Source organism: Sphaerodactylus townsendi, linkage group LG12, assembly GCF_021028975.2.
Source record: "Sphaerodactylus townsendi isolate TG3544 linkage group LG12, MPM_Stown_v2.3, whole genome shotgun sequence".
NCBI lineage: Eukaryota > Metazoa > Chordata > Lepidosauria > Squamata > Sphaerodactylidae > Sphaerodactylus > Sphaerodactylus townsendi.
The window spans coordinates 48,515,024-48,539,288 of NC_059436.1; the positions used below are offsets into that span (position 1 = coordinate 48,515,024).

At 49.6% G+C, this 24,265-nt stretch overlaps 1 protein-coding gene across 2 annotated transcripts in view; it reads left to right on the plus strand.

Moving 5' to 3' along the window:
• Positions 1-3,679: 3,679 nt before the first annotated feature.
• Positions 3,680-24,265, plus strand: part of LOC125441483 (netrin-G2-like) — a 128,738-nt gene continuing 108,152 nt past the window's right edge. For both annotated transcript variants that reach the window (XM_048512091.1, XM_048512092.1), the window contains exons 1-3: positions 3,680-4,249; positions 5,470-5,614; positions 7,664-8,778. In XM_048512091.1, coding sequence (XP_048368048.1) covers positions 8,566-8,778 — 213 coding nt within the window. In that variant the 5' untranslated portion in view covers positions 3,680-4,249; positions 5,470-5,614; positions 7,664-8,565. The remainder of the gene's footprint in view (positions 4,250-5,469; positions 5,615-7,663; positions 8,779-24,265) is intronic.

The window sequence follows — 24,265 nt, forward strand, 5'->3', positions numbered from 1 at the left end:
AATAGGTTCTCCCCTGAGGAGCGGAAGGACCTAGTGGGAGGGACCTATACAGGGAGATGTGGTCCCTCAGATGTGTGGGGAATGGTAAGAATGTGGGGAAAGAGCTCTGAAAATCTGAAACCTTCCGATTCCTAAAGCCACTGCAATCAATAAAGTCACTGTTTAGGTTGAGGTTGCTAGACCAGTGATGGTGAACCTTTTCAAGACCGAGTGCCCAAACTGCAACCCAAAACCCACTTATTTATCGCAAAGTGCCAACCCGGCAATTTAACCTGAATACTGAGGTTTTAGTTTAGAAAAATGGTTGGCTCCAAAGTGCGTTGCACAAGCGGAGTAAGCTTGGTGGTAGAAGGTGAAAACTTTGCTTTGAAGCAGCCATGCAACTCTTAGAGCAAGGCGCAATCCGACCCTAGGAGGGGTTTACTCAGAAGCTTGGTGGTAGAAGGCCCCTATTGCCTTTGGAAGGAGCTTATGCAACTCTTCTAACCAGGCAAGTGATTGTGCTTTAGTTTTAAGTGAAAATCTAGAGTGGGGAGTTTAACAGAAGCAAAGCCCCATTGCCAGCAACCGAAGCTTACTCCCAGGCAAAGGATTGTGCTTCCCAGTTTTTTTTAAGCCCCAAAATCGCGGTGGCTTAACAGCTCTTAGCTGCAGGGTTACCTATACTGCTTCAAAAACTAGGTCTTAGGTTTAATGCTAATACTTGCCGCCCAGGCCAGGTACCCTAGATGTGTGTGGGAGTTGGGGGGGGGTGGAGGCGATTTCCCCCTGTTTGTGCGTGCCCACAGAGAGGGCTCTGAGTGCCACCTCTGGCACCCGTGCCATAGGTTCGCCATCACTGTGCTAGACTATGATCTTTCCAGAAAGATATACCAAAGCGGGTGAAGCGGGGGAGGGGAACCAGAAGGTAGACTAAGGCTCCTTCCACACATGCAGAAGAATGCACTTTCAAACTGCTTTCAATGCTCTTTGAAGCTGTGCGGAATAGCAAAATCCACTTGCAAACAGTTGTGAAAGTGGTTTGGAAACGCATTATTCTGCCTGTGTGGAAGGGGCCTAAGACATGAGGAGGTCATGCAGAAATCAAAGCCAGGTGAGGCCACCCAGTTCCCCAATTGTACCCCTACTGTCTTTGGGAGGAATGTCCCCATGGAGCCAGGTCGTAACTTCAGGGTTTCCTAGTTAAATGCCCACAGGGCTCCAAGTGGTCTTGACATCTTGGCCTCTTCTGCATATGGAGAATAATGCACTTTCAATCCACTTTCACAATTGTTTGCAAGTGGATTTTGCTATTCCGCACAGTAAAATCTGGCTTCAAAATGAAGAAGAAGAAGAAGAAGAAGAAGAAGAAGAAGAAGAAGAAGAAGAAGAAGAAGAAGAAGAAGAAGAAGAAGAAGAAGAAGAAGAAGAGGAGTTTGGATTTATATCCCCCCTTTCTCTCCTGCAGGAGACTCAAAGTGGCTTACAGTCTCCATGCCCCTTCCTTCTCACAACAAACACACCCTGTGAGGTGGGTGGGGCTGAGAGAGAGGCTCCGGAGAAGCTGTGACTAGCCCTTAAAGGTCACCCAGCTGGGCGTGTGTGGGAGTGCACAGGCTAATCTGAATTCCCCAGATAAGCCTCCACAGCTCAAGCGGCAGAGCTGGGAATCAAACCCGGTTCCTCCAGATTAGATACATGAGCTCTTAACCTCCTACGCCACTGCTGCTACGCCAATGCATTGAAAGTAGATTGAAAGTGCATTATCCTGCAGGTGCGGAAGGGGCGCTTGTCTCTTGTGAAAACACGATTCTTGGGAGGGGAAGGAAGAGCCAGGGGAAGAAAGCCTCGGAGGACTTCTTAAGCAAGTTGTCCTGGTAAACATGGCCGGTACCTGACAAAGGAAAGTTGGACTTGGAAGCTTACAGCCCCAAAATATTTCTAATTTTGGAGGTGCTAAAGGACTTGACTTGATTCTAGCTCTTCTACTGCACTCCAACACAGCTCCCTACGTGGAACTATCTCATAGCATCTTAAAGAGGATACTCAGATTTATTCCTGCCAGCGTAGTTGTGAACTAGGCCCCACTTCATCAATGCTTGACATGAAGAGATGAAATCTTCGACGTTTCCATGCAAAGCTCAGGTGAGTACAAGAAAAGCGGAAAGACCACTAACAACAGTGATAGCTGCATACAAGACCCTCCACCGTCCTAGACCAAGGAGGGGATGGTTTTTTTAACAGTCTAAGGCCGTGGTGGCGAACCTTTGGCACTCCAGATGTTATGGAGTACAATTCCCATCAGCCATGGCAGGGGCTGGCCACCAATTGTAGTCCATGCTGGCAGGGAGTGCTGATGGGAATTGTAGTCCATAACATCTAATTACCAAGGAGGGGACGGTTTTTCTAGCAGTCTAAGGTGAATTCTGTTCAAGTTAGCTGTTGTGGGTTTTCCGGGCTGCGTGGCCGCGGTCTGGTAGATCTTGTTCCTAACGTTTCTCCTGCATCTGTGGCTGGCATCTTCAGAGGTGTATCCCAGAGAGAAGCCTGATGTACACTGTGTCCAGGAACAAGATTTACCAGACCATGTTAGGAACAAGATCTACCAGACCACGGCCAAACAGCCCAGAAAACCCACAACAACCAGTTGAATCCGGCCGTGAAAGCCTTCGACAACGTGTTCAAGTTGTTTGCCCCAACTTGGGTGTCGATGGGAATCAGATCTCCGGCATCTCGTAGCATCACACCTACTTCTGCCTATTTCCGGGCTGTGCTTTACTTTCACTACATCCTCTCCGAAGCGGTTTCTTTGGAACGGTCCCAGCTGCCCTATGGATGGCAAATTCCAGCTCTTTCCCAGACCCACTATTCCACATGCTCTGGACTTCCGTATCCACCTCCACCCCAAACCATAGATGAACTGTATTGCATATAACACATCACTCTGCAAAACAGTGATTTTCAACCCCTCCCCCCAGCTCTTCTGGTAGTGGTGGGGTGGGGACAGGTGGGTACCAGGGTGGGGGGCAATGCAGGGACACCCACCTTGTGGAAGCCCCTTTGCCCTGGCACCCGGGAACCCACCCAAAGTCACCCCCTAGACAAAAGAGTTCTCTGTGCCGGACCTCCAGAGGATGCAGGGATGGAGATGCAGGGATGCTGCTGGGATCCATCCATCCCAGCCGGGGCGGTCCAGCGTCCGGGAGCGGCTCCCCTCTCGCGTGGGCACCGATCTCCTCTTCGGGCTCCGTGGCCTGGATCTTGCCAGCCTGCGGTAGTAATAGCGCCACACGCCAGCTCCAAGCGCGTGCATTATTCAGTGGGTCTCCGTCGGCGCCTTCATCACATGAGCGATGGGGAAAGGGGCTGGCGGGGAGGAAGGAAGGAAGAAAGGGACCGGTCCCCGGGGCTTGGGCAGAGGATGCTCCGCTGGCAGCGGTGCCAACCCAGCGCCACTCTGCAGCATGCCAGGGGGGCTCCATCCCTTTGGCATTCCGGGCCGTGCCTGCCGGGCTGCCTGTCTGGCATGCAACCCAGCCCTGCCCAGCCTCCCCCCCACCCTTTGCCATCCCTTCCCCTCCCCTCCCCTCCCCTCCCCTGGACCGCATTTCCTCCCTGCACCTTTAAGAGCCACCTCTCCTCGCCGGTGGGCTGGTGTGGGAAGGGAGGAAGTTACGCAGCCCGGAGCGGGCACGGGAGATAAAAAGCGGGGCGGCTGATGGCAAGTGATGGCCAAAGGCTCGGCGGCGCCGGCTGAAGTTGCTCCGGGAGCGGCGGGCCGGGGCGGGTCGCCTGCTGCTGCTGCCCTTGAGCGCCCCGGGAGGACCGCCCGGCAGCGGGGAACAGACCCCCTCCCCGCCCTCCTGTTTACTATTGGCTGATTGCACAGCTGCCTAATTATTATTATTATTATTATTATTATTATTATTATTATTATTATTATTATTATTATTATTATTATTATTGGCCCTCTTCAGCAGGGCGGGGCGGGGCGATGAAGGGGAGCAGCGGGCTCCGGCGGGGCGTCTTCTGGCTGCCGGGGAAAAGTTGAACTTGCTCGCCTTTGCTCCAGCTCCCCCCCCCCTTCCTCCGCAAACGGGAGCCCCCCCCCCTCCGGCTCAACTTTTGCAACAGCCCCCCCCCCTCCAGGCGCTCGGAGGAGGGAGGGGAGGAGGGGAGGAGGGGGGGCGGCCTCCCCCGGGCGTTCCCCCGCCGCAATCCCGCCCGCCCGTCATTGCACCGGCTTGGAGGAGCCAGCGGCGGAGCACCGGTAAGAGCCAGCGGCGAGCTTGCAAGCCAGCAGAGCCGGGCCCGGGGAGCGGGGAGCGGGGAGGACGGCGGGGGAGCCGAGGCCGGGCTGCAGCGCTGCAGCGGGCGGGCGGGCGAGGCTGGCCTCCGCCCGGGGAAAAGTTACCTAACCAGGCGCGCGCCGTCCGGGCTCCCCGGGGCTGCTTTTGCAACGGCGCCTTTCCCCGCGTCGGCTCCGCACCGCGCCGCGCCGGAGCCGGAAGCAGCCGCCCCAAGGCAACCCCTGTTTCATTGCCTTGTGTTGCATTTGTTGCAAGGGAATCTCCCCGGAGGGGAACTTTTTTTTTTTTTTGCCTCCGGAAAAGCCCCCCCCCCCTTCCCCGGGGCAGTTGCACGCCCCTACCCCCTACCTGCCTTGGAAACTTCTCCTTCCTCTCTCTCTCTCTCTCTCTCTCTCTCTCTCTCTCTCCCCCCCCCCCTTTGGCTTGGACGCCCCGGTTTCCAAGCCGCTTTTAATGGGGTTAAAATGTGAGTGGGGTTGCTTGCAATTGCCCCTTGGGGTTGCAGGCTGTTGGGAACAGGCGAATCCTCTTGGTTTTGGTCCTTGGGGGAGTAAATAGCCTTTTTCCTGGGTGCGTGAGAGAGAGAGAGAGAGAGGAGAGAGAGTATAGGGTCCTTGGGATGTTCACTTTCTGGTGACACAGGATGCTGGATAGTTCCTTTCGGAGCAGAGCAAGACCGGGAGCTCCCCGTTTTGGCAGTTCATTGCAAAACCTCCAGGACCGGGAGAGGCTGGAGGTCTCCAACATCAACTCCTTTAAACAGATTAAGAGAAAAAACGACCCCCTCTAATCCTTGACCGTTTTGCACAAACTTTCTGAATCTCCCCACTCTCCTTCGGTTTGCCCTGCCTGCAGGCTGGCATCCCGGCGCAAGCGCCAGGATCTGAGAGCCAGATATCTTGCGATCAGGTTTTCAATCTAAACAACCTCTCTTTGCACAGCCTTTCCCCCCACCCCCCACCCCAAAAAACCCCTCCCAATTTTAAGGTGAGTGGCACAGTCTTGGTCCTCCTGCCCGCTGGCGCTTGCTTGTCCATCCCTCTGCCAGAAAAGTGATGTCATCGCTTAATCGATTTTCAGACCCCCCAAATAAGTTGGTGAGAAGCGTGAGACCGTCAGATCGCCCAGACGCCGTTTCCTGTTTTCTATCCATAGCCCTTTAATTGTCTCTGTGTAACAGATCCCTTCGAAACAGAGTGGATGGAAGAATCGAATCAGCCCAAGACCAGAAATATATGCTGAAGATAGCCGGTACCTGTGAGCAGCATGAACAGGACTCTGAATTGTTCCAGCATTTTCCTGAGTGGCGTCTGCCGGCCTCCAAGGTAATATGTTTAGAGTCTATTTTCCGAATTTGCTTGATGAATCAAAAGGACGTCCATCCGTTTAAAAGGAGGCGGAGGGGGTAACCAGCAGAGCTTTGGGGAAAGATTCCTTTAGCAATCTGTTTTATGCTCAAAGTGTTGTTGTTTTTTTAAAGAAACCCTTTCTGGGAAAGACTACATTTAATTGCAAAGTGAACCGTTAAGTTTACTTTCTGTGCTTTAATGCCCCAGCAGGGTGTAGTAACGGTGTTGCCTCTTTATTTCGAAAGCATGCTAATCCAATAAAGTTGGAAGGAACAAAGTCCAGATGCCTGGATAAAATCTAATTTTGTGGGGTTGGCTATCAGTCCCTCGTGGCTGCCGTGGACTCTTAAAAAGAAAATAAAACCATTGATTCTACCCCAGTTTCCAAGAAGTGCAGTTCTTTAATAATATCAGGTGAAGATTTATTTTTGCAGTACAGATAGGAAAACCAACTGCAGCCAAGTTTGTTTCTAAACCCTTGTTTTTAAAAAGTGATTTACATCATATTCTTGGAGGGCAACGGTGGGCATCTTAAACACCTGTGATGTTCAAATGCTGGAACATCAAATTGAACAGAGTGGCAACTAGCATATCTGGCTCTCTGTATTTATATCTGAAAACTGGTTTTATTGCAGCTAATGTCATTGGTTCTTTGCTGCTCAGTTTTCTTCGTTATACTACTCTAGTGCAAAACGTGGTTTCTGTGTGGTTCTGAAAACTGCCTCGTCAGACTGACATAACGTTTCTCCTCCTAGCCAAAAAAGTCCCCTTCCCCCAGCCCCCCCCCCCCCGGCAAAAAAAGCCCCCGTAGGTTTGTATGACAAAGTCTTTACGTCCATTATCATTATGAACATCATAAAAGATGGTGACAAATTTGCTCTGATAAGGAAGCGGTATTTTAGCATGGAAAAGACAAACCTGATGTCAGCGGAGCTTACGGAGGAATTTTTGTGTCACTCCGTTTCATTCTCTCTCCCCCCCCCCCTTTCAACCCCCATCTATTCACTCATGGCTTCAAAAATAGCAACCAGACTTTTCTGGCTTTGGGAGTTTATTCTGGGCCAAGGCAAGCTTTGTAAACAGCTCAACGATGAAGCATGAAAGAGGGACTCTTGTGTGTGGAAATGAAGTATCTTAATCGGGTTAGCTTTTAGTCTCTCTTTTTTTTCCTTAAAGGGGAAGCAAAGACACGCTAGTGGTATCAAGGTATAATCCTCTCCCTCGCGTTGTGCCTGTAGATGTAAGCTAGATTGTCACGCACAGACTGAGCCCTTGTGAAAGGAATATCGTGCATCCTATTCGAGCCATCGTTTAATGGAAGGGAAGTTGTGGAATAAAGAGACTTATCTTGTGCTCAAGAGGTTGTTCCAAAAAAAACCAAGCTGTCTAGAATGTGCTGTGGGATATTCTCCTTCTCTCTCTCTCCTCTCTGTCTCGTTCTCGCTCGGTGAAAGCATGCGGCTGTGTTGTTCTTACTCATTTTGATTTGTGATTGAGTCGTCCCTGCCCGCCCCCCCTTCCCCCATAAAAGCTCTATCGGAGTGGGAGAGCACAAGATTACAGAGACATTGGATTAAATTCCCATGAACACTAGGAGAGGTCGCTGTTCTTTGTGTATTAGGAGAGCCTGAAATGTGATTAGTCCTTCAAATTGTTTTTTTATTAAATTTCATTGTTCGAATAAATCCTTGCTGGAAACTGGAGTCTTGTCTTTAGTTCGGCTGTGTTATTTACCCGGCGTGGCTTTTGAAGGGTGGTCAGGTTTAAGATATGCCCAGTTTCCTTTCCTGTGTCTGTCTGTGCAGAGTCCTTTCCCCGCTATCCTTTATATGATTGGAATTGTCATTGCTTTGGACAACAACAGAGAGAAAACTCTTCAGAGCGCTACTTCTCACAACCCTGGTAATGTGACCGTGATCTCCGGGGAAGTGACGCTCCGCTGTAAACTCTTTGTAGGGGTCTCTCTGTCATTTATTTTTTGTCCTGTTAAATTTCACACACACCCCTTCCCGCCCTTTATTGCAGGTGGTAGCGGAGGATCTCAGGGAAATGCCTCATCTGTAGCCGCAAGCTTTGGATGCTTCCCACGAAGTTGACGGAAGGTGGCCTCGACCATCAGCTGTTCTCGACCGAGTGCCTCAACTGTTCGGAAGGAAAGCTAAAAAAGAAAACCCCGGGAGCGTAGTTCTAAATAAGATGCCCAGAGTATTAAGAAGATTGCCAACTCAAATTTCCACTTAACAGGAGAAGCACAGTGATTTTCCCGGAAAGTATATTCCCAAAGAATTTGTTTATGCACTTTGGAAGCGCCGCGTCATGCTCCTACACTATTTTTGTACATAAAGTATTTTTTTTCCTCCTTTTTTTTAAAAATCAAAACCTACTGCAGAAAACTCTTTGGGAAGGGTCAGCTTACGTGGCGGATGAAGAAAGGGCTGGAGGGCGGTCGGGACCCAGACTGCGGGGCATCTCCGGTTCCACCTCCACCTCGTCTACTGGTCAGATTTCATCACTGGAATCAGAACTCGATAGCTGTATTGATTTGACGGAGGAGAGTCACCTCTAGGTATTTCACGCTGATGTGGGAGATCTTTTATACCTCCCTTTCCCCAAAAGCAAGGAAGGGAAAGAAAAATGAAGTGAATTTTTTGCCTGCTGACCAGCAAACTTGGAAACTCTGTTCCGCCCTCTCTTCTCTGAATCCTTGTGACTGTGGCTTCATTAAGAGAGGCCTTTTCCTTGCCTGAATCCCCATATGAAGTTGGAACATTACTGGTGCTACCTGGACGTTGTTAGCTTCCACTGCTTTACGTTAGACGTGGAGATTCCATGCTGATCCAGAGAGCCTCCCGTCAGCTGGTGTCTGCCTTGGTCAAGAGTCTCGACCTCTCCGTTGCCCCGGAATTCGGCTCTTGGTTCCGGCTACCATGCTGCACCACGCTGCGTTCCTGTTGCACTGCCTCCCACTGGTCATGGGACAGTATGACATCTGCAAGTCCTGGGTGACCACAGACGACGGGCCCATGTGGGACTTCTATGCCTGCCAACCTAAGGCGATGCCGATGAAGGACTACATGACCGTGAAGGTGGATCCCTCGGAGATCACCTGTGGGAACCCTCCAGAGAGATTTTGCACTCACGTAAGTAGACATTATTTCTTTTGGGGGGTCTGTGTGTGGAGTCTGGAGCTGGCCGCTTGGTAGAAGACTGAACACTATCAGGATGAGGCAAATCTATGCTAAAGGGACTCAAAACGAGCCTAACGAAATAGTGTGGTGGGGAAAATAACAAGTCGATATGCTTGTTTTGGAGTTTTCATGCTCATTCTCTTACGGCTGTGTCCGAATGCCTGCGTTCTCTTCCTTGCCTCCCATCCTGAGCGACCTTGAAAAGTGTTTTCAAGGGTACTGTGCAGGTACAGTTGATAACATAGTTTGAACTGTTGCCTGAATTTGGGAGAGTCTTGGAGTGATCACGGAAGGTGGGATGAGTTAGATACATTCCCATCTGCTTGGTTTCGTAGTCCTGGCTTGTTTGGGGTTTTATCAGACACAATCGTGAGGGTTTTGTGTGTGTTTTCTGAATGCTCATGGCTCATTCTTGTCATTCACTTCCTCCCCCCCACCTGCTCACATGCATGTTAAAGTCAAGGCAGAGTGACTCCCCCTGCGGATTTTCAGGTGTTTAGCCCATCTTATAAATACTTCTGTGCGGGTCCGGATCATAACTTGCTAAGCTTCTGAAAATCCAGAGAAGGTACATTGAAATACGATGTGTTGGGCTGTGAGCTGCGCGCCTTAACTTATTTGCTAAACCAGCCTGCCAATCCACTTTGAATTCAGTTCAGATGAATGCAGAGTATGGCAGTATGAATCAGGCCAAATATAGTTGCTTAGTTCCAGGATATGACTCGAAGATATAGGATGTTAACAACCTTTCTGAAGCTACCGTGTTTCCCCGAAAATAAGACAGTGTCTTATATAAATATTTGCTCCCAAAGATGCGCTATGTCTTATTTTCAGGGGATGTCTTATTTTTCTGTGTTCTGTTCGTCGGGCATGCTTCCAAACCAAAACTTTGCTACGTCTAACTTTTGGGGGGATGCCTTATATTTCACACTTCAGCAAAACCTCTACTACGTCTTATTTTCAGGGGATGTCTTATATTCGGGGAAACAGGGTAGTTAGTGCCTGTATAGGAAACTACTTGGGTAGTTAGTGCCTGTATAGGAAACTACTTGGGTAGTTAGTGCCTGTATAGGAAACTACTTGGGTAGTTAGTGCCTGTATAGGAAACTACTTGGGTAGTTAGTGCCTGTATAGGAAACTGCCTTTAGTTCAGCCAAAGACAGGTAGGAAGTAAATGGCAAATCTGTGGTTAATTTCAGCATGGACCTAAGTATATACTACTCATGCAGTGTCTGTAAGGAAACATGTTTCTTCCATTTTATCATATGGAGAGTGACAGAACGCTTACAGAAGCAGAATCAATAGGTATGCATTGCATATGGAACAGTCATCCCTTTCTATTCACTTCCCCGTCTGTGAAATTGCGGGGGGGGGGGGGTGTCCAATAAGGATGGTGGAGCCGGTCAGTAAAGACATTAACTTATAAATGACTTTCATAAAATGCCTTTTGAGCAGCATTGTTACTAATGCATTAGAATTAATACTTGCAAATCGAACCACAGAAGTAGCCCTCTCGTACCTGCGTGACTTATATGTGGCACGCTGGTGACTTTAAAAAAGACAGTCAACTCTTCCAGCTTGTGAAAGTTCCCTCCCTGGTCCCCTACAGCTACAGATCTCCTCATGTAGCCCTCTGGGTGGCTCTTCAATATAATCTTGTCCTCCTAAATATATGACTTTCATTGTTCCAGGAGCGGCAGTGGCGTAGTGGTTAAGAGCATTCTAATCTGGAGGAACCGGGTTTGATTCCCCGCTCCGCCGCTTGAGCTGTGGAGGTTTATCTGGGGAATTCAGAGTAGCCTGGGCACTCCCACAAACACCAGCTGGGTGACCTTGGGCTAGTCACAGTTCTTCGGAGCTCTCTCAGCCCCACCCACCTCACAGGGTGTTTGTTGTGAGGGGGGAAGGGCAAGGAGATTGTCAGCCCCTTTGAGTCTCCTGCAGGAGAGAAAGGGGGGATATAAATCCAAAGTCCTCCTCTTCTTCTTCTTCTTCCTTACAGGAGAGAAAAGTGGGGTATAAATCCAAACCCACCCCTGGGTAAACTCTTCAACAGTAGCTTCTTGTGGGTATTTTAATATGCATCTATTAATAGAACTCAACATTTTTAAAGACATCCTTATCCTCGATTTTAAACTTCAGTCCTAGGATCTTGGACATTATGATGTTGTAACAACTGTTCGACGTTTGCTCAGACTACTTATAAATGCATAACTGAATGTTTGATTAGTAAAATAGTGATTAAATAATCTTTATAAGAGCATTCTAATCTGGAGGAACCGGGTTTGATTCCCCGCTCCGCCGCTTGAGCTGTGGAGGTTTATCTGGGGAATTCAGAGTAGCCTGGGCACTCCCACACACACCAGCTGGGTGACCTTGGGCTAGTCACAGTTCTTCGGAGCTCCCTCAGCCCCACCCACCTCACAGGGTGTTTGTTGTGAGGGGGGAAGGGCAAGGAGATTGTCAGCCCCTTGGAGTCTCCTTACAGGAGAGAAAGGGGGGGATATAAATCCAAGCTCTTCTTCTTCATCATCTAACTTATCACATAAAGCACGGGATGCTGGGTATCAACAAGAGTGGGGCATTTTAATGAGGATTACTTGGGAATAAGCCCCCATGAAAACATCTTGCTTCTGAGTAACCATGCGTAAGATTGGGCTGTAACGGATGTAACCATTAAGGGTTGTCTACTCTGAATTGGAAAATTGTGGGAGATTTTTTGGGGTAGATTCTGGGGATGGTGGGTTTAAGGAGGTGAGAGGCCTCAGCGGTGTATAATATCATACCATAGAGTCCTCTGTCCTTTCTTCCAGAAAAGCAGATATCTGTACACTACAGATCAGTTGTAATCCTGGGCGATCTCGAAGCCCCATCTGAGACTAGCAACCCTACTAACCAATGCAGAGGCTGGGGAAAAGCGCCCTGTGAGCTTGTGCGGCCTCCGCCCCGGAACGCCCCCACCACGCCCTCGCCACACCCCCACAGAGGTGCGCACCCAGTGCAACCCCCCCCTTGTCCTGTTGGAACCAGTGAGACAATCTATGGTGAAATTTACCCGTGGGATTAATATCCATGGGATTGTCATAGGATACCTCAGTGATGGCGAACCTTTTCGAGACCGAGCGCCCAAACTGCAACCCAAAACCCACTTATTTATCGCAAAGTGCCAACATGGCAATTTCACCGGAATGCTGAGGTTTTAGTTTAGAAAAAACGGTTTGCTTCGAGACACGTGTTACTCAGGAGTTAGCTTGGTGAAGCAACCATACAACACTTCAAACGGGTGAATCACGACTCTAGAAGGGTTTACTCAGAAGCAAGGTCAGCCTAGATGTGTGTGTGGGGGGGTGGGTGATTTTCCACTCCCCCACTTGACGAACTCTGCGCGTGCCCACACAGAGGGCTCTGAGTGCCACCTCTGGCACGCGTGCCATAGGTTCGCCACCACTGGGATAGCTCCACTTTCGATCTTTCAAGGCCTTCTTTCAAGTCCCATATTTATTCATTTCTGCATGGGCAGGAAGGAGAAACATCATTTGGATTTTCCATGGCAGGCACCCCCAAGTCTCTGGCGGGCTCTGCTCACATTCTCCCAGGCACTTTACAACAGTGAAGCATGTGGTACAGTCTCAGACGAATGGTACGGCAGGAGAGGGAGCAAACCCCCTCGCACGACTTCTGGCACAAAGATAATGACAGCCCCTAGATCAAAGGTGAAACTCGGAAAAACCTGAAGGTTGTTCTTAGATCTCATTATCAGCATGGAGTTGTTGAATAATTGATAGAGAGCAGCATTAAGGGCAGGATTTTTCTTATATATTTTTTTTTAAAAAAGAGGATGTCTGTCGTTGCAAAGTAGCGCTGTGTCTCGATTGCTGAGCGTTAAGACCGAGTGTATGAGGTAGATGATGCTTATTGGACATAGTTGGGGAGGAGAGTGGAGCAGGAGTTTCATGTGATCCTGGGCTTGCCATATTTCAGCCCCCAAGACTGTTTTTAATGCTGCAGTGGCGCTTCGGAACAATAATAAAATAGGGAGAGTCTCTGAGAACTTGCAGAGTGTAAATCATTAAAAACATCAGAACATCAGAAGGAGCCTGCTGGATCAGACCAGAGCCCATCCAGTCCAGCACTGCTACTCGCAGTGGCCCACCAGGTGCCTTTGGGAGCTCACATGCAGGATGTGAAAGCAAGGGCCTTCTGCAGCTGCTGCTGCTGCTCCCGAGCACCTGTTCATTCATCCCATAATGACCATACGTGGTGCCACCCCTAGTACTTCTGGACTTTGTGGAGCTGGCCTTACTTTAGAAACAGGTGCAGCAACTGACCGGGGAGTCCAAGTCACACAGAGGGGTGGAGCTAAGACTTGGAAAGAGTAAACACATCCTCCCATTGGATGCTACTCATCACATTTCCGAGGTAATAATTTGACAGGAATATGCTGCCACAGGAGGTGGTGATGGCCACTAACCTGGATAGCTTTAAAAGGGGCTTGGACAGATTTATGGAGGAGAAGTCGATCTCTGGCTACCAATCTTGGTCCTCCTTGATCTGAGATTGCAAATGCCTTAACAGACCAGGTGATCGGGAGCAACAGCCGCAGAAGGCCCTTGCTTTCACCTCCTACCTGTGAGCTCCCAAAGGCACCTGGTGGGCCACTGCGAGTAGCAGAGAGCTGGACTAGATGGACTTTGGTCTGATCCAGCTGGCTTGTTCTTATGTTCTTATGACTGTTAGAAAGGGAAGGGTGTCCATCACCAGAAGCTCTGAAGTTTCCATTACTTGGACCCCTACGCAAATCTGATCGAAAAGCTTTTATAGGGCTTTGGGAGCATCACTTGACTGCTCTGGTCTGCTTCTATCAGGAGGCTATCAGGAGCAGCAGTGGCGTAATGGTGAAGAGCAGGTGTACTCTAATCTGGAGGAACCGGGTTTGATTCCCCGCTCTGCCACTTGAGCTGCGGAGGCTTATCTGGGGAATTCAGATTAGCCTGTGCACTCCACAACACGCCAGCTGGGTGACCTTGGGCTAGTCACAGTTCTTCTGCGCTCTCTCAGCCCCACCTACCTCACAGGGTGTTTGTTGTGAAGGGGAAAGGAGTTTGTAAGCCCCTTTGAGTCTCCTTTCAGGAGAGGAAGGGGGAATATAAATCCAACTCTTCTTCTCCTTCTTCTTCTCTTTCTTCTATCCTTTGGCCTCAATTTTGTGGTGGGTCTCCAGATGACAATCTTCTGGTCTTTAGAAATCCTTGCTGTGGCTTAGCTAGAGCCTCAGGGTTTGAAATCCTGACATGATTAGGAGTGGGCAGAGGAATGTGTGTCATTATATTGGGTTGATTGTTCCTTCCGTTTCTTCATCTTAATTCTGTTATGATTTAGGAGTAAGTTGGGGAATCCTGGTGGCACCATGGGGGATGTCTGCCATGTTTGAGCAAAAATATGTCTACTCGCAGTATGATTGAGTGGTCTGTGTGTGCTTAAAGCGCAGTCAAGCCGCAGCCGACCTTGAGCAACCCCGTAGGGCAGGGGCCTGCAACCTGCGGCTCTCCAGATGTTCATGGACTATAATTCCCATCAGCCCCTGCCAGCATGGCCAGTTGGCTCATCAACCCCTGCTAGCATGGCCAATTGGCTCTCCAGATGTTCATGGTCTACAATTCCCATCAGCCCCTGCCAGCATGGCCAATTGTCTCTCCAGATCAGGGGTAGGGAACCTGCGGCTCTCCAGATGTTCAGGAACTACAATTCCCATCAGCCCCTACCAGCATGGCCAATTGGCTCTCCAGATGTTCATGGACTACAATTCCCACCAGCCCCTGCCAGCATGCCAATTGGCTCTCCAGATGTTCATGGGCTACAATTCCCATCAGCCCTGCCAGCATGGCCAATTGGCTCTCCAGATGTTCATGGACTACAATTCCCACCAGCCCCTGCCAGCATGGCCAATTGGCTCTCCAGATGTTCATGGGCTACAATTCCCATCAGCCCCTGCCAGCATGGCCAATGAACATCTGGAGAGCCGCAGGTTGCAGACCCCTGCCATAGGGTTTTCAAGGCAAGAGATGTGCAGGGGTGGTTTGCCGTTACCTTCCTCTTCCTTGCTGGTCTCCCACCCAGGTACTGTCCATGACTGGTCCTCCTGAACTTCTGAGATCTAACAAGATCGAGCTAACGTGGGTCATAAGTTCAGGGATACTAGTTCAGATTTCAAACACGAGAGCAAGGACTATTGGTAAGATTTAAATGGCATGTTGAAGGATATATTCCAGATTAATTTTTTAAAAGACAGTGTGTTGTAAGAACACTTTTCCCGGCTTCTTTTTAAATGGTTTCTAATTATGTTAGCATTGTTAACAGTGCTGGTCAAACAGCTGCCTTGTACTAAGCAAAGGGATTTGTGCCTTTGATGTGCACATCTAGTCAACAAGGTTTACTATAACCATATATTTATTTGCTCTATCTATTTTATGTTTTCTAGAGCAATATAGTGTACGTGGGTGCAGACAAGGTTTGGTTGACTGTAGCAGTAGTCCCTCGCTTGGAACCTGGTGTAGAAGGGGGGGATCTTTACTTTCCCTACACGCCCCCCTTGATGTTCTAAAAATTGGATGATTCTACACTGAAGATGAAGAAGAAGAAGAGTTTGGATTTATATCCCCCCTTTCTCTCCTGCAGGAGACTCAAAGGGGCTGACGATCTCCTTGCCCTTCCCCCCTCACAACAAACACCCTGTGAGGTGGGTGGGGCTGAGAGAGCTCCAAAGAGCTGTGACTAGCCCAAGGTCACGCAGGTGGCGTGTGTGGGAGGGCACAGGCTAACCTGAATTCCCCAGATAAGCCTCCACAGCTCAGGCGGCAGAGCTGGGAATCAAACCCGGTTCCTTCAGATTAGATACATGAGCTCTGAACCTCCTACGGCACTGCTGCATTGTATTGAAACATGTTTTTTGAAGACGAGGGAAGTGTTTGCTGATCGGGGGGTGGGGAGAGAGAGGTTCATAAATAAAGAGGATGCGTTGGGATCCAAGCGGAATGGGAACATAGCTTTGCCTTTGAAAGTATCCTATTGTCAGAAGGCCTTGGAAGTATTCCCTCTTTTTTCCCCTTCTCCTCCCTCCTTCAGTGTGAAAGACACAAAGGGCAGCGTTTTTGCCCTTGTGTTTTAAAAAAATCTTTAATGTATTTTCCCCTTAAATATTAATTTGTTGCCTTTTATGCCACGTGGCTCAAAGCTCCACAGGAGGGTGCGATTTATAATTCACCAGCCTTGCTTTGTTTAAAGGGGTGAGAGGTCAGGAAAAGCAACCGTAAGTAATAGAGTCGGGAGTCCTCTTTGTGACTGCCTGGTATTACGGTCAAGGTGAGCAAAACACAGACCCGGCGGAATGTCCAGCTCGGGCTCCGTTTGAGAGGATCCGAGTACAAACCCACACGCCGATAATTGCTTTACGAGAAGGGCCCTTCACACAGGTCTTTGAAAATAAAATGCCCCGTGCCTCTCCATTAGATCAGGCAGGACCCCTGCAATTCTGTACTCCTTTTGGTCTTTTGCAAAGCTATTTTGCACTCTTATCGGAGGAAGAGCGCTACTTTGATACAGATGGCAGCGAGGTTCTTCGTGTATCCGCTGCCTTGCTTTTGCCAGAGACCTTAGGGAGCCGCTGTCAGTCAAAAGGAGACAGCGCACAGCTAGTTGGGTCTGTGGTCCGACGTTACTCTCCTTAGTAGAATTCAGGGGGTCTGCTGAGGACCGAACCGGCCACCTTCTGTGTACTTCTTTGCAAAGCCCATTTTTGCTCAGATTCTTACTCGGATCCGAGCGCAGCAGAATATTTGAGTCAGACGAGGCGTGAGTCATTGAGAAGGTTTTCAGAACAGATTTTTAGAATTTTTAATTGCTCGGTAGCATTTGTGGATGATATGGATGGAGGGTTGCCACGCTCCAGGCGGGGCCTGCAGATCTGCTGAAGGGAATGGTCTCCAGACAACAGCCATCAGTTCAATGGAGATCTCCTGAAGTGAATGGTCTCCAGACAAGAGCCATCAGTTCAATGGAGATCTCCTGAAATGAATGGTCTCCAGACAACAGCGATCAGTCAATGGACTCCGTGGCGTCACATTTCTGCTAAGTTTGTTGCCTGCTCCAGATCTCTAGGAATTTCCCAACTCAGACCTGGCAACCCTACCTGGATGGCCTAGGATAGCCCAAGTCTGTTCAGACCTTGGAAGCTAAACCGAGTCAGCCCCGGTTAATGCTTGAGTGGGAAACCACCAAGATCGGCCCGGGTTGCAACATGGAGGCAAACTTTGGCAAGCCACCTGCCTTTGTCTACTGTCTTGAAACCCTAGGGTAGGGGTGGCCAATCTATGGCGCTCCAATTGGCCATGCTGGCAGGGGCTGATGGGAATTGTAATCCATGAACATCTGGAGCACCATAGGTTGGCCAACCCTGCTCTAGGGGGTTGTCATAAGACAACGGTAACTTCATGGCACTTTCTATCCCTGGCATTGGGGGGAGGGTTAGTGTTGGATCAAGGCCATGCGATAGTTCTAACCCTTCCCCCCAATGTCCGACCTTGAACTTGAAACTGCAGTTCGTTCCACCCGTGGAAACCTTGTAGAATGTAGATTGTTTGGTCAAATAGTTTTCAAGAGCCAGTTTGCGATTGGAGAAGGGGTTGAATCCCACCCCCGGCCTACCTCTGGGTCACAGCCTGATCCAAACCAGGAGGCCTCTTGGCCGGTCTTTATTATTTAGCAGTAGAAAACGTGCTGGACATCTGCTCCTAGATCTTCCAGCGTCTTCTCTTTTTCTTAAGCATGTCAGATTCCCGTCTTCAAGGTGACTCTTGTGAGTTAATGAGCATTCTCGTCGTTTCTCTAAGAAAACGCCGCAGAAACGAAACCCCGAAGCACCTGTTTTCCTGGGTGCGATTTGCAACCTGGGCTGCGAGGGAGGAGCTACTGCCATTATCAAAGCAGTTGGGGGGAGATTCCACCGAGCCCCCGAGCCCCCCCATCTAGGCTCTGAAGCCAGCTCTCTTCACATCCGGCTGCTCTTTCCACTCCACGGCTCATTTTTGCCGCTTGTTAATGTCGAGGGTTTTATTTTCACAGTTCTTGAACTTCTTGTTCCTGTCAATGCCCTTCAGGCAGGGACACCTTAAAAATGAATTGTAAATTTCACATAAAGACGAGCAGGAGGGAGAGAAGCAGAGACAGGCAGGGCGTGCATCGGACAGGTAGCAACGCGCTGGGAAGATCTCGCGACCGAAAACTGTGGAACGCTTAGAACGGTTGCGGTGAAAGAAAGTATGCAGACAGATTCAGGGTGCATAATTCATACAGGTTCCAAACACAGAACTTTAACTTTTGTAGTATGGGGCGATGGGCACGGAGCTTTAAAAAGGGCTTAGCTTTAAAAGGGGCAGATTTATGGAGGAGAAGTCGATCTACCCTTAAAAAGGACAGATTTATGGAGGAGAAGTCGATCTATGGCTACCAATCTTGATCCTCCTTGATCTGAGATTGCAAATGCCTTAGCAGACCAGGTGATCGGGAGCAGCAGCAGCAGCAGAAGGCCCTTGCTTTCACCTCCTGCATGTGAGCTCCCAAAGGCACCTGGTGGGCCACTGCGAGGAGCAGAGTGCTGGACTAGATGGACTCTGGTCTGATCCAGCAGGCTAGTTCTTATGTTCTTATGTTCTTATGCAGAAGTCTTCAAACTATGGCCCTCCAGATGTTCATGGACTACAATTCCCATCAGCCTCTGCCAGCATGGCCAAGTGGCAGGGCTGATGGGAATTCCTGAACATCTGGAGGGCCATAGTTTGAAGACCCCTGTTCTTATGAGTACTGGACCCAGCAACACCCTCTATTTTGGGGTGTTGTGTGATTTCCGGGCTGTATGGCCGTGTTGTAGTAGCATTTTCTCCTGATGTTTCGCCTGCATCTGTGGCTGGCATCTTCAGATCTGAAGATGCCAGGCACAGATGCAGGCGAAACGTCAGGAGAAAATGCTGCTAGAACACGGCCATGCAGCCCAGAAACCACACAGCACCCCAGTGATTCCGGCCGTGAAAGCCTTCGGCAACCCCCTCCCTTTTTCTTGCTGTCATTTACAGCGGCTGCCGGTGTGTGCAAGTTTCTCTCCCTTACTCAGATGGCTCTTCTTTGATTCAAGGATAGAGCTCTTAGCATTATTGATGAGTTGGGGGGTATTTTGACGGTGTCAGCAAGCATTGTTCTACCAGGAAATGGAGCTTGTTAATTTTGGCAGCCGTCGGTGGAAGCTTTGTTTGTTAGTTAGCTACACCTTCAGCTAAATTTGACTCCACTTTTAATTCTTGGCCAAGTTGGCCTTTCTTTTTGTTCAGTCATATCCTTTTTTCTCTCCGTCTCTGGAGTTTAGACATCTGCTTGGTATGATCTTTACTTAGAGCAGTAATTCCCAACCGAGGAGTTTCCTGTGGGTACCTCCTTGAAGGTGCCATGGGCATGTCCCGAGGGTACCTGCCCAAGTGACAATGCTACCCTTTACCCTGACCCACAAGCCACTAAGTATCAAATGGATTTTGAAGGGGGAGGGCAGAAGCCTCATAGGCTCCCTTTAAACAGCATTGAAAAACAGCATTGTTTTATTTGCCAAAATTTGGTGTGGATTGGGGGGGGGTAGATTTAAAGGGAGCTCTCCCTTTAAATCCCCCCAATCCATGCCGAATTTAAGCAACCAAAAACGCGGCTGTCAACGCTGCTTTCCCTCCCCTCCCCTCCCCCTGCTTGCCACTCCCCCCACCTACGGGCCAAAAATGGAAAAACCCTAAAAAGAATGCAAAAAAAAAAAATCAAACGAACCTCATGGGTACCCTGAGATATGAAGAGCGAGATCAAGGGTACCGCGACGTTGAAAAGTTTGGGAAACACTGACTTAGAGGTACAGTTTACTCACATAGGTTGCTGGAATGTGACAGCTCTGAGGAAAGGCAGGGTAAAACTGGGATGGTGCAGGGGTTAAGAGTATTGGAAAAGAATATTTGGACCCCCGTGGAAGCTCTCTGAGTTGCCTTGCTTCGGTTCCTCTCTCCCACACACAGATTGTCCCAAGACAACGTCCACACTTGCCTTGGAATTGGGTGCTGCCCAGTGGTGGGATCCAAACATTTTAATAACAGGTTCCGATGGTGGTGGGATTCAAACAGTGGCGCCGCCGCACACACACCCTTCCAGGCCCTATTGGGCAGGCAGGTTGCTTTAGTAACCCCTTCTCGGCACTCAGAAAAAATTAGTAACCACTTCTAGAGAAGTGGTGAGAACCAGAGGTGGGATCCAGCAGGTTCTCACCAGTTCCCCGAGAGTGGGTTACTAATTATTTGTGTGTGCCGAGAGGGGGTTACTAATTGGGTCTGCTTTTATTTATTTATTTATTTATTAAACTTTTATACCGCCCCATCCTCTAGGGGCTTTTCCGTTAGAAATTCCATTAGGTCCAAAAATCATGAAGTCCTGTTGTTTCCTATGTGGCTGGTTAGCGAAGGCAGAAAACGGGATCATTCTCCCTGTTGGGCTGTTTTAAAAACATGTTTTAGAAATACGGTAAAGTCCCTTGTTTAAGGAAAGTCTCCTTCTTTTGATTTCTAGAAACACAATTAAGTATTTGAAAGTATTAAGTATTTGACAGGCAGTCAATTAGAGGAGAAGTCGTTGTTTCTGTTGGCAGTAGACGATAGGACTTGCTATAATGAGTTTAAATGATGGACAGGAAGATACCAGCTGGAAATTAGGAACTTTTTTTTTACAGTAAGAGTTTTTTACAGTAACAGAGAAATTATTAATGCCCCGCCCCCGGAATGCCCGGCCACGCCCCCATCATGCCCCACCCAGCCCCATTGGCGCTACGCCACTGTTTGAATCCCACCACCATGGGAACCTGTTACTGAAATATTTGGATCCCACCACTGGTGAGAACTGGTTGGATCCCACCTCTGGTGCTGCCGCTTGGGACTAAGCCAGGTCGGCTGCTGCCATCACCCTGATGCCACTCTAGGACAAGCAGGAACTCGCTGACCCAGCCAAGTGTGGCTGGGGGGCAGCACCAAGCAGTGTAAGTGTCCTGCTCTCCCAGAGAGTCTGGGAGCCTCCTTACCTCTTCCTCTTGATGCCTGGGACCCAGTAGGTGGAGTCAGGTGGCAGTCAACGAGGAAAAGCAGTTTCGTAGCTGGAGAAATGGCCCAGAGCCATGAGAGATGCGGCAGCCGCCGAGCACCACAGGGGCAGGCTCCTTGCAGAGGGAGAAAACAGGGACGGGTGCTATGCAGCAGCAGTGGCGTGGTGGTGAAGAGCAGGTGTACTCTAATCTGGAGGAACCGGGTTTGATTTCCCGCTCTGCCGCTTGAGCTGTGGAGGCTGATCTGGGGAATTCAGATTAGCCTGTGCACTCCCACACACGCCAGCTGGGTGACCTTGGGCTAGTCACAGTTCTCCGGAGCTCTCTCAGCCCCACCTACCTCACAGGGTGTTTGTTGTGAGGGGGAAAGGGAAAGAGGATTGTCAGCCTCTTTGAGTCTCCTACAGGAGAGAAAGGGGGGATATAAATCCAACTCTTCTTCTTCTTCTTCTTCTAGAACACATCGATGCAATCTGGAAGCTTGGATACTGATTCATGAATACCCATTAGTTCTAATAAAGATGGCAGTTCCCCGCTCTGCCGCTTGAGCTGTGGAGGCTTATCTGGGGAATTCAGATTAGCCTGGGCACTCCCACACAGACCAGCTGGGTGACCTTGGGCTAGTCACAGTACTTCGGAGCTCTCTCAGCCCCACCTACCTCACCTGGTGTTTGTTGTGAGGGGGGGAAGGGAAAGGAGCTTTAAGCCCTTTTGAGTCTCCTTGCAGGAGAGAAAGGGGAGATATAAATCCAACTCTTCTCTTCTTCTGTGGACAGAGATAGGCCAGGGGAAGGCAGTCAGGCCTCCGTGACTGGGTTAGGTCTAGAGGCAGGGTGGGGGAAGGGCATGGACGAGGTGGTCCACAATCAGGAATGACAGGACAAGCAACCACTACAGCTGAGGACGGGCAAGCATTTACCCGACCCTGAGACCAGGACTGGTAGGGCTGACTAGGGAAGTGGAGCAATCACTATTTAGGGAAAGAAGGCGCCCAGCCTGAGGAAGAAGCCGAATTCCAGACTCCCAACCGTGGGGAACTGTGTGGAGTGTGAGGGAGAGGTAGCCCGTGAGTCCTCCTCCCTCACTTCTGAGGCCACTGCACGAGGGGCCCGCATGGGATGATGCCCTGCCACTCATGGGCGCCCCGCAGACATTGCTGGGGTGATAAAATGGAGGAGGAGAGAGCAACATTGTAAGCTGGTATAATATAAGGTGACCAGATTGTCACCTTTGTAAACCGGGACCCGGGCAGGGGGCCGCGCGCGCATGCAGCCGCAGGAGCACACTGCCTTCTGGGGCGCTCCCCAGTTTCCCGCCCTGTGACAGGGCAGGAAACCGGGGAGCGCCCTAAAAGGCAGTGCGCTCCCTGGCGACTTCTAGCAAGGTCTGGAGAGCTGCCACACTGCTCTTTCTGGAGTTGCTCCCGTTTCCCACCCTGTGACAGGGCAGGAAACGGGAGCGCCCCAGAAGGCAGTACGCTCCTGCGGCCGCGTGCTCGGGAGGCTGCCGCACTGCCTTCTGGGGCGCTCCTGTTTCCCACCCTGTCACAGGGCAGGAAAAGGGGAGCGCCCCAGAAGGCAGTGCGGCAGCCTTCCAAAAATCGGGACGGTTCAAAAACCCGCGGGACAAATTAGTTTAAGGTGGGACTGTCCCGCCAAAAGTGGGACGTCTGGTCACCTTAGTATAATAATATAGAATGGACCAGCCAGGGACAAATCTAGCTGCACTCTGCTCTTAAAGTTCTGCCCCCAGGTGCTGTGAATTCTTTTGCTAAGCGATGACTACAGTGGTGTGTCTAAATTCAAATGAATCACTTATATTTTCATATTCCTCTTCGTTTGCATAATTTACTATGCAAAATAAAGCAAGTGGTTCCCAAATACTAAGTGGTTCCCATTTCTCCTGTGTTAAAATAGGTAACTGGAAATCTGGTTCTGCCCCTTTCTGGCTGCTGAGATTTCTGCAGGTTGTGCTGACACAACTTGCAAATGGCAGAAGTTGTGGTTTAGTTGTTACCCTTGTGCTTTGCTGTCCCCCAGAGCAGCTCAGAGCTTCCAGCCACGTAGAATGGCCACCGTGGTTCCTCTGAGTGCGCCGCTCTCTCACGCAAGACCCACCTCTTTTACAAAACTTTTGGCTTAACCAAACACTTCCTGTACCTGGCCCAAACGAAAACTGAAATACCTGCAACTGAATCCCATTTTATGTGTCTTCGGGTGGCAGACCAGGGGCTTCTACATCATTCCCGAAGCATCTTTTTCTTTTCCCACACTTTTCAGGGTAGTGGTCTTTTTTGTGCTTAATGTCAGAGGTGGGATCCAGCAGATTCTCACAGGTTCCCGAGAGTAGGTTACTAATTATTTGTTTGTGCCAAGAGGGGGTTACTAATTGGTGATTTTGCCATGTGATTTTTGCCTTAGTTACGCCTCTCCTCTCAGCAGTAGCGCGCAGAACTTGAAGCAGTCTAGCAGGAGGTGCACCGGCGTGTGTGGCAGCCTGCACCTGCGTGCATTCGTTTCCTGCCCAAGGACCGGCGCAGTGGCTGTGTCCTTGCCACACCCCCGCCCAGGAATGCCCCGCCCCTGGAATGCCCGGCCACACCCCCGTCATGCCCCGCTCAGCCCCATTGGCGCTACGCCACAGTTTGAATCCCACCACCATGGGAACCTGTTACTAAAATTTTTGGATCCCACCACTGCTTAATGTCCAACCCTATGAAGAGTTCTGAGCTTGTTCACTGTCTTATAATTTGGTTAGCCTTAGCAAAAATGCGTTATACAACTTTTTTTTTGTATGTGTGATGCCAGCCAACTTTGCTACTTAACAATCCTTGTGTATTTGGAAGGAGGGAGCGGAAGGCATAATTTACGCTCTGGGAGTGTGTCCATGTGCTTGTGTGTATCTGCTTTTCCGCTGGACTCATGATTCACTTCTATCCCATAGACGTTTAACTCATGTGGAATGGGAATAGGGCAGGATGTTGAAGATCTGTGTCCACCTATATCCATAATACTAACTGCATACCCCTTAAAGCAAAATAGGAACAGTGATTCAGCAGAAAACCGAGTCTGTCCTAGTTCAGGTGTATGAAGTCTGAATTGGGAACATGCTGAAAGCATTGTATCATGTCCTTTTTTTGCATGTTTGAATTAGCTCTTGGGTCTCTGTTTCTTACATATTGTTTAGGATAGCTTTGATTTTGTCCTTACACTGAGGATCAGAGATTCAGTGAAGTTATTTGGGGTATTCCAGCATTCTTCTCTGCAAGAAGTCTTG